At 30.7% G+C, this 9,685-nt stretch overlaps 2 protein-coding genes across 2 annotated transcripts; both read right to left on the bottom strand.

The window, feature by feature from the left end:
• Window positions 1–886: 886 nt before the first annotated feature.
• Window positions 887–4,029, bottom strand: LOC11417926 (esterase). Its single transcript, XM_003589529.3, has 5 exons — window positions 3,682–4,029; window positions 2,112–2,321; window positions 1,842–2,011; window positions 1,454–1,718; window positions 887–1,258 (listed from the first exon to the last, which is right to left on the bottom strand). Exons 1-5 carry the CDS (start codon window positions 3,959–3,961, stop codon window positions 996–998), a joined length of 1,188 nt encoding a protein of 395 aa, XP_003589577.2. The 5' UTR covers window positions 3,962–4,029; the 3' UTR covers window positions 887–995.
• A 1,061-nt stretch (window positions 4,030–5,090) lies between these two features.
• On the bottom strand, window positions 5,091–9,048 carry LOC11418204 (esterase). The gene is made up of 5 exons (XM_003589528.4): window positions 8,690–9,048; window positions 7,079–7,288; window positions 6,804–6,973; window positions 5,820–6,084; window positions 5,091–5,492 (listed from the first exon to the last, which is right to left on the bottom strand). Exons 1-5 carry the CDS (start codon window positions 8,970–8,972, stop codon window positions 5,221–5,223), a joined length of 1,200 nt encoding a protein of 399 aa, XP_003589576.2. The 5' UTR covers window positions 8,973–9,048; the 3' UTR covers window positions 5,091–5,220.
• Window positions 9,049–9,685: the final 637 nt, after the last annotated feature.

The following is a 9,685-nucleotide window of genomic DNA, read 5'->3' as shown; positions in this document are numbered from 1 at the left end:
CATATCTCCCTGTAAGTTTAGTTTAGGGTGACAACTTGTGTACCCATCTTACTATGGTGGGTATTTGTACCCATGACCTTTTAAGTCGGTTAAAATGTTAACAGACGTCATAAGCTTTTTTTATTTTAATTTTTTTTATTTCTTTAGGAACGAGGTTTGCTCTGATACCAAAATTTTAGCAGAGTGCGGAAGACTTTTTCTATAGACAAATTTAAATTCTTTTGTTTAGTTTTTCGAGTTGTAGAGACAACTTGAGCTTTGTAATTTATTTATTTATCTCTTTTTGTTCTGAGATTTCAAAATCTCTTTTGGGTGGTGTTACTCTAAGGCTCTAATTCCTGATCAATGGTTTTTCTGTTTCTTCGAATTGATATTTCTCAGCTTTTATCAAGGAAAAACTATTTCTTGCTAAATTTCTAAATATATGTGACTTTAGGGTAACTAAAGGTGTAAATAATTCATCAATATGAATTGTATTTTTTCCTATAAATTTTATGCTATGGTGTGAATTACTCAAAGCATAATTAATTCTATAACAGATTGTAAAAGGATGATTACCCTTTTTCATAAAATTCGAGTTTTCCAACTTATAATGAAAAACTAGAGTAAAATAAAAAATAAAATAAAATAAAAAATGGGATGTTAACTTAGGTCCTCATTATAAGTTGGAAAACTCGAATTTTATGAAAAAGGGTAATCATCCTTTTACAATTTGTTATAGAATTAATTATGCTTTGAGTAATTCTAAGGTGAACTTTATGAAAGAAAAAGAGGAATACTATTTTGAAGAATGTTTGAAGTTAAAATGAGGTGTTTGACGCAAAAATGTGGCTGCAAAAACATTATTTTTTTGGTGTAATGTGTCTCCACTAAGCGCAAAAACATATTTTCTAATATAAAGAAATTTATTCATTTTTACCATATACTAAATATAGTATTTATTTTGTAATTGGTGCCAGGGTTCACCTTATTTTAATATAGAAAACTCATTAACTTCAAGTTAACTTTCTGTAACATGCCCTATTTAGAGGAATGGGAGGATCTGTGAAAGCTCCAGTAGAGATTTGATCAAAGACAATCTTATTAGCTGCCTCTGTGTAATGGGTTCCATCCCATATTATTCTAGTAGATGGACTTTTGCACGAACCCACAAAAATTCTTGTACCATTTATATTTATGGTTTCTCCACATCTAGCACGATTGTCATAGTTGTACTCCCCTCCATAGCCACAACATGCCACTAGTGGAAGCTCAAACCCTAGATTGCAATGAAGCTTTAAAATTAATAACATATATGTACATATTTTTGGATTTAGTGCAAAATTACTAGAATCATGGCGATTCGCTATAATTTTAGTAAAAGTTACAATTTGGAGTTTCAACATGTAATTTTACCAAACTCATTGTCAATCGAAATATAATTTGAAAATGGGGTCATCTTGGTTTGGCTCACCGTATTTTTTTGGATTTTGAAAAAGAGAGTACTTAGGAGAGTAGACATCAACATATGTGATTGCAGCAAGAGGAAGATCGACACGAAGTTGAGCTAATGCTTCCTTCAACTTTAAATTGAAATATTGAGATACTTCATTGTATTGCTTTGCACAACCATAGCTATCCTTTATAGCTGATGGAAAATTAGCCAAAATTAAAGGAAGACAACCAATTGGCCCTGTGTTGTGTATCCAAAATGATCTGGCCCCTAAACTGTGTATGTTCTAGATCACCAATAAGTGTCATCAATTGAGAACAATAAATTGAGAAATCAACAAATTATAATGTTTATTGAAGATGGGTGTTCAATCGATCACCTTGATATTTCTTGTAAAAAAAAAAAATACCTTGATATTCACTATGAAATTGTTTACTATATCGGGTATAGTAGCATTGACTTGTTGTATAGTCACATTACCAAAAAAACCACCAGTAAGATCATTTTGACCAATATCAAATGTGTACAAGGCTTTGGAAAAATATTCTTCTTTGGGGATCAACGTTGCAAAAACTCCTCCTGGCCATATATTTGAAAAATGAAGAAGAAGAAAATGGTATATTTGAAGAATGATATCAATGAGAACAAAAAAAATCAATGAAAAAAATGTTAAATTGACCTTGATCCCTAATGAATTTTGTTCTGGGTATGAAATCTCTGAATTGAATGTACTGAATTCGAAGGTAAAATGGACTGAACATTCCATTAGGTATAATACTATTAGGAATTTTGATTGTTGACGCTGCTGTTGCAAAGTTTACACCATGTGTGAAGTTGGGTCCGAGAGAATTAAGGTATGGACTAAGAAAGGGAAGTCCAAAGCTCTGTGCTGAAATTCCAAAATTATACATAGTTAAATAAAATTAAAATCCTTCATAAATAAAGCAATTATTCTTCAATGATGTAAAACTATGTGAGTTCCTATATATTATTGTGATGTATTTGGGTTTGTTATGATTTATTTTATAATTATAATCCTACAAGTTCTTCCTATAAATTTTCCCTCCAAAACCTCTTTTCCCTCCAACTAATCTCTTTCTATTAATTAGACTAAACTCCAACCCGTACGATGTACGGGTTTTGTAGAGTTTCATATATAAGTATCAAACTGACTATATTATTAATTTTATAGTTACATTCGAAGTCATAGAAACAATCAAACTAAATATGATTGAGAGTGTCAACATACAAAATCTCAAAAAAGAAAATTAGAAACATTCTGTTTGCATCAACAAAAATGAATATGGAATCAAACTCATAAATTAAATTATGTGAAAGTAATCAAACGTGGAAATAACACAATAAAAATGAGTGTTGGTGGCTTAAAAAAAAAGGCCTTTAGGATTGCATATATATTTTAGAAGCAACAATATTTCAATAAAAATGTTAGTGGTCTAGTGGTAAAAGCTCTAAGGTTGTTATTATGGGTACCTAGTTTGATTCCTTGCAAACCTTTTTTTTCAAAATAATTATTTAGACCCGCCAAAAAAGGCGGGATTAGGGTTGATTGGAGACGGTCTAACATTTATATATACTTTTAATTTTTATGTATCATAACAATATATATTGAATTTGGAAAATTTGTTCACCCCACCTCCTTTCCAAAATCCTCCTTCAATACAATTTTTTAGTTCTTCTAAATTGAAAAGATTTTGTATTATAAAGAAAACTAAGCCCCTTAAAGTACTCCTCTCCCAAAACTTTTCATTTTTCCCACTCCTTTCTTCCTTTATTTTCAAGTCCTTCCTTCCCCTCCCCTCCAAACTCTCAAACAGAGCCTTAGGCAATTACCTCATTATTGTTATCTGTCTATTACCAATTAATCGTTGTATATAAAGTTAGACACATAAATTTAAAAAATACATTTGTCTAAAATGTATGCTATTTTCAGAGGTTTATCTTTATAATCATTGATATCATAACATTGAGAATGTATTTACATTTTTTAATGATAAATTAGAGTTTAATTTATATATAATGTCGATATACAAGTTTTTTTATATTTGCATCAAATGATGTGGTGCCATATCAACTAATAAGGTATAATAAGTTATATATTTCTAACTTCTAAAATGATTTAACAAAACAATATTAGATGTATGTGTAGAACTTATTTACACCGACCGTGCAATATTTCTTACTGTAGTTATCTACAATATGGAAAATGAAATAGAGAAAGAAAGGATTACCTATGAAATCAATAATGATTCGTCCATCAGAAAATCTTCCAGTTGATCTATTGAAAAAAGTCTCTCCATTTGGCAACTGAAGTGCTTGAAAGGCAGCAGCCAAACCACCAGTATCAGCGTTTGAAGCACCAAAGTTAAATATGGCAGGACAATCAAAAAAATTTGTGGCAGATATTGGGGCACTAGTACATAAAATAAGCACAATCAAAGACACAAGTGACATCTCAATTGGTGCCATGAATTTCATTATGAAGCACAAATGAACCAATGGAATTATCATATGATCATATCATGCTTATCAAAACCTTGAATTTATAGATAAATTAAAAGGACTAGGATGTTATAATTAGATAACTTAAAGGACCTCAATTGTAATTTAGCATAGAAAAAATTACTTTTAAAACTTTCAATGTATTAAATGCATCATTTCTAAAACAAAACTTCCTCTTTAAATGTTTTAACAAGTGTTTTAAGGATATTTGTTAGCATTTTTTATAAGGGTGTTATGTTAGGTAAGTGGGAGTCCACGCACAAATTAAAAGAAGGAAGAATAAATAAAGATAGAGTTTTTACTGTAATGAGTTTGGCCCATGATTTGAGAGAATAAAAGAGAAGTAATTCCCTATGGCAAGTGGCAGCAATCAAAAAGAGAGTAGTTGCGCACCAAATCCGTCGAGTGCAGTAGCGTGCGAAACAGGGAGCATGCATAGCACGACAGAGAGAAGAAAAGGGGCGTCCATATGTAGGGTTGGCAATAATCGGATTAACTCCGTTAATGCTTGAAATTTGATTTGACAGTTAACTCTTTTATTTTGATTGATAAACTAAATGAATTGAACATGAGTTGAATATTAATTTCTTTAAATAAATGAGTTGAACTTTAGTTATATATATATATATATCTAAAGTTCAACTCACAAGGGAAATGTTGGCAGCAATATGGAGCAATGGTTCAAACCAACATACTATAACGGCTCCTTATCATTGTAAAGTGTAACGCTCAATGACTACACTCTACATAAGGGTATGTTCATGAACTTTAAATGAACTGAACTCAAGCCAAAAGAAAAATGTTTGTTTCAAATTTTAATCGAATTTTGAATCGAACCAATTCCTATTAGGTTGAGTTGAGCTCAAACAAAGTTTGACTCAACTCATTTCTAGACTTGGGTCTTACGTGCAAGTGTGTTTGCCAAACTTTTTTTATCAATTTTTAAAAAAATATCATATTTTTTAAAAGAAAAGAGAAAGTGACATACATAAATAAATGGGTATGTTTAAATATAAAAATTGCCCATCTTTAAGGTAAAATAATCCTCAACCCTAAAAGAAGCTTGAACTATGCTTTCCTCCCCTTTTATGTTAAAACATATAGTCATGTTTCCTCTTATGCAAAAGATATTATTGGGTATGAGTATGAAATTGGCATTGAAATCATAGGTTAACCCAATGTATTTCTTGTGAGATGGAATATTAAGGTATGATGTGGAAGAACACTTTATTCTGTAATAAACTTTTGCATCAATAAGCAAATAAAGCTCAATATATTTTGGTAGAATTTCTGTGGCATGCCATATTCAAGGAAATGGGTGGATCAGAGAAAGCTCCAGAAGAAATTTCATGGAAAATAATCTTGCTAGCTGCTTCAGTGTAGTGAACTCCATCCCAATTCACTCTTGCAGATGGTCTTTCACATGAACCTACAAAAATTTGAGTGCCATTGACCTTTATGGTTCCTCCACATCCAACACTACTGCTGTAATTATACTCTCCTCCATAGCCACAACAAGCAATTAGGGGATGCTCAAATCCTGCATATCAATGAATAACTTAAATTAGTCTATTTAAATTGACATATCGAACCTAAAACCTTTAAAAAGAGCATACTCGGTCCCAAATAAATATCACAAGACAACCCTGGTGGGTATATGTTTAATAGAAGCTACTTAAAACAGCCTTTTATTTGAAACAGTTTTTAGATTATTTGAAACAGTTTCAAGTTTTTATTTGAAAATTATATTTGGAAAATTATGTTTAATAGAAACTACTTAAAGTAGTGACAAAAGGAAGAATATTCCTAGAAAACTATTATTTTTCTCAAAATAAAATGTAACATATGTACTCATAATTTGACTCACCATATTTTTTTGGGTTGTTATAAAGGGAATACTTAACAGAGTAGATATCTACATATGTGATTGCAGCCAAAGGAAGATCATCACGAAGTTTAACCACTGCTTCCTTCAACTTTAGGTTGAAATATTGCGCTACTTCATTATATTGCTTTGCACAACCATTTTCATCCTTTTCAGCTAATGGAAAATTCACCAAAATATAAGGGAGGCAGCCAATGGGTCCTGTGTTGTGTATCCAAAATGATCTACCACCCAAATTGTATATGTCCTGAATCACCAAGTTCATCAAATGAGATTAATAAATTAAGAAAGGGGATTACTAATTTACGCCCCATTTATTTTTAAAGGGGTGTATATAGCAAGTTACACCTTGTGGTATATTATTATACAACTTTTGTATTATAACTTGTTAAATTATACGCAATACAAAATAAGTGGGTGTAACTTTGCAAGTCTCGATAGAATTTTTTAAGAAAGTTATTCTTCTCATGGGAAAAATTGCAAAACATGTATCCAATTGTAGTTAACTATAGTCCGGTGGTTCAATTACTTTTTAAGCTGGCTAAAACCGACTTAAAAAGTTATTAGACTGCTTTAAGAAATGTCCAACAGTAGTTAACTACAATTGAAAAAGACGAACTGTAGTTAACTACTGTTGAATATATTTTTAGCAATTTCTCTGATGAGAGGAGTAACTTTCATTTTTTCACTTGAAATCACTAATTTTTTCGGTTGGTCCAAATTAGAAAAATATATCATAAGGCATAACAGTAAGTTTGTAGTTATAACTTGCTATTTTTTTTTTTTTGGCCAAGATTCGAATTCCAGACCTTACATATATTATGCATTGTCCTTACCATCTGAGTTAAGCTCACGAGGACTATAACTTGCTAATTTACATGCACTAAAAAAAGAGTCCATTTAAAATAGAAAATCCATTAAAAAAAAGTAAGCTAAATAAAATATTTAGAAAGGATATTGAACTACCTTAACATTTTTGGAGAAACTATTGATTATCTCTGGCACAGAAGCATTTACTTGTTGTATAGTCATGTTTCCAAAAAAGCCAGCACCAAGATCATTTTGACCAATATCAAATGTGTACAAAGCCTTAGAGAAATACTCTTCTTTGGGCATCAAGCTTGCAAATAATCCTCCTACAAAGAAAAACAAGAATAAAACCATAGTAAACCATGTCTTTATTATTAAGAACCACCTAAAAGTATGTGTGAATATTAAATTAATGTAAGTTTTTCTTGTACCTTGTTGTCTAATGAATTGTGTTCTAGGTTTGAAATCTCTGAATTGAGTGTATTGGACATCAAGGTAGAAAGGACTGAATCCACCCTGAGGTATAATACTTGGTGGGGGTCTAATTGTTGATGATGTTGTTGCAAAGTTTGCACCATGTGAAAAATTGGTCCCCAATGAATCAAGATATGCACTTAGATAAGGGAGTCCAAAACTTTGAGCTGAAATTACAATATTACATATCATAATTTGGTTTTCTTTTTTGCAGAAATATATCATAAATTGGTTTGGAATGTAAACCTTTTATTTAGAATTAGAATTAAATTGATTAGAATAAATTGCTACAAGAGGCATACAATTCGGACTTAGAGTTAATTTGGTACTGCCAAAAGGATGTTATTATGTTTTGGTAGATGTTTTAAATATTGAATTGAACGGTTCAACTGGTTGAATTATGAACCAAGATTGTTTAAGGTTCAATTATTTGAGCAATTTGACTATAGATTTATCTTGGTTCGAATGGTTTAAAACAAGAGTCATGCTATTCACAGCGAGAAAAAACGTTCCGACTTATCACGACTAATTAACAACCGTTAGATTTTGCCTTAAATGGAAAACATGGATGGTTAAAGTCTTAAAGATTGAAATGGCTAAATGCATGCATTAATAAACTACAATCATGATCTTGTCGTGGCAAAAGTTTTCGGGAAATTGCGAGTTTGATGTCTGATTTTTTGTGAATAGTAGTAATTGAAGGTTTAGGAGAGTTGAAAGAGATATTTATAGATTACACATCAATGACATATCGAGAATGGAAGTTGAAATCAAACATTTACGGGGTTATGAGCCAACTTCTTGCCAACTGAACTAACCTCCATTAGTTCAATTTTTTAAACATTAGCTTTAGCATAAATAAATAAATACTATAGAAAATGAGTTCATAGTTATAGTTATACATACACAGTTAGTTCTAACTTATGAGTCTGTTTGTTAAAGCTTATTTTTCAAAAATAAAAAAGTTACTTTTAAAAAATTCCAGTTGTTTGTTTTAAGTTTTTAGAAATATCAAATATATGTAATCTAAAAACTTGTTAAAATGAAAATTTTTTTGAGTAGCTTCTCTTAAAAATCATCTTTCATAATTAATTTTTTAAAAAGTGATTTCAATTAATTTTGTTTCTAAAAATCTTTTGTTTCTTTTGTACAATATCGAACTGGTCTTATATAAATATCGAATTGTTTCTTTTGTACTATTATGTATTGCGAGTGTCTTAAGAGCACTCTTTAAAGATTCCTAATTAAGAAAATGTCAAATGATTCAATTTTCAATGCATTGAATTCATCAATTTATATAAAACCTTACTAATTAAGGTGTTAAAGAGTACCCTAAAGGCGGTCGTTAGTATTTTCCTTAATTATTATGTAACGAGATGTAACCGAATGCATCTTTAAAATAAATTTACCCTAGTTACCAAAAATAAAAATATTACACTCCTCATGAACCAATTAAACTCATGAAAATTTCCCAACCTTGTAATATGTAGAAGTAGAACTTCTAAGTTTATAAACATAAAAGCTCAATCATGTACATAGAAATATGTTGAAGTAGAAAACAACATTACCAATGAAATCAACAATTAGACGGCCATCAGAGAACCTCCCATTAGGTCTGTGGAAATAAGTCTCTCCATATGGTGGCTTTGGTGCTACAAAGGAAGCAGCCAAGCCACCAGTGTCTGAGTTTGAGTCACCAAAGTTAAAGATTGCACGGAAATTGCACTCACTATTGCTGCTACTTTCAATCACTGTGGTAGTAGCTATAGATAACACCACAAAAAATGTTACACTTGAAATATGAAACATGTTTCTGCTACCAAACTCCATTTGGGTACAAGACAAGAACATTTGAGAATAAGAACTAACATTGTTGGTCTCTATTATATGCTTACTAGAAATTTAGACTTTTCCAATGTTATGTTTATGTTATGTTTCTTTCAAAATGTATTGTCTTACATGATGATAACTTGTAAATGAAACTTTTCTAACCACATGTCATATGATCTTTCTTTTTGTTGTCAAGTAGTTTAGTGGTTAGAGCTCACACAATTTAATTGTGCAGAAGTGGAATGTCTGGGGTTCGAACCCTGATCCTGCATATAAAATACAATATCCCTACCAACCGAGCTAAACTCATGGGGATTGTCATATGATCTTTCTACATCTTTAGCTTTTATTTATTAAAAGTTTGAATTTATTTAAATTAATGAGTTGTCGCTAAGTGAAACCTACCACTACTGATTATTCTTAACAATGATAAGACATGGATTTCTAGAGGTTTGAAATTTCAACTTTTGAATATGTTTTAATATTTTGGTGATTATAGTGACTGCTGACTAACATTTCACATATTCAATACATTGAATGATTGAAATGGCTTTTTATTCTTTGATATTGCTTGATATTGAAAACCAAAATAGCAAGCTAATATCTAGGTTAAGTAGTAGTTTCATTCTCCATTTTTAATTCACATGTCTAGTTTTTAACAAATTATCTGGTAGCCACTTCGATAAATGGTCTACCGCAAAGCAACGCTTTAAAATCGTTTAAAACTTTATCGA

Source organism: Medicago truncatula, chromosome 1, assembly GCF_003473485.1.
Source record: "Medicago truncatula cultivar Jemalong A17 chromosome 1, MtrunA17r5.0-ANR, whole genome shotgun sequence".
In the NCBI taxonomy this organism is placed as follows: Eukaryota; Viridiplantae; Streptophyta; class Magnoliopsida; order Fabales; family Fabaceae; genus Medicago; species Medicago truncatula.
This window is presented reverse-complemented; position numbering and strand designations above follow the sequence as displayed.

What these genes read in the sequence shown, in the direction of transcription:
- LOC11417926 (XM_003589529.3), bottom strand. Translation starts at nt 3,961, where the DNA reads ATGATAATTCCATTGGTTCATTTGTGCTTCATAATGAAATTCATGGCA. An exon ending in AATCATTATTGATTTCATAG is followed by an intron (nt 2,322 to 3,681) that starts GTAATCCTTTCT and finishes TTGGAATTTCAG; the next exon opens with CACAGAGCTTTGGACTTCCC. An exon ending in AAAATTCATTAGGGATCAAG is followed by an intron (nt 2,012 to 2,111) that starts GTCAATTTAACA and finishes ATATATGGCCAG; the next exon opens with GAGGAGTTTTTGCAACGTTG.
- LOC11418204 (XM_003589528.4), bottom strand. Translation starts at nt 8,972, where the DNA reads ATGTTCTTGTCTTGTACCCAAATGGAGTTTGGTAGCAGAAACATGTTT. An exon ending in TCTAATTGTTGATTTCATTG is followed by an intron (nt 7,289 to 8,689) that starts GTAATGTTGTTT and finishes TTGTAATTTCAG; the next exon opens with CTCAAAGTTTTGGACTCCCT. An exon ending in ACAATTCATTAGACAACAAG is followed by an intron (nt 6,974 to 7,078) that starts GTACAAGAAAAA and finishes TTTTCTTTGTAG; the next exon opens with GAGGATTATTTGCAAGCTTG.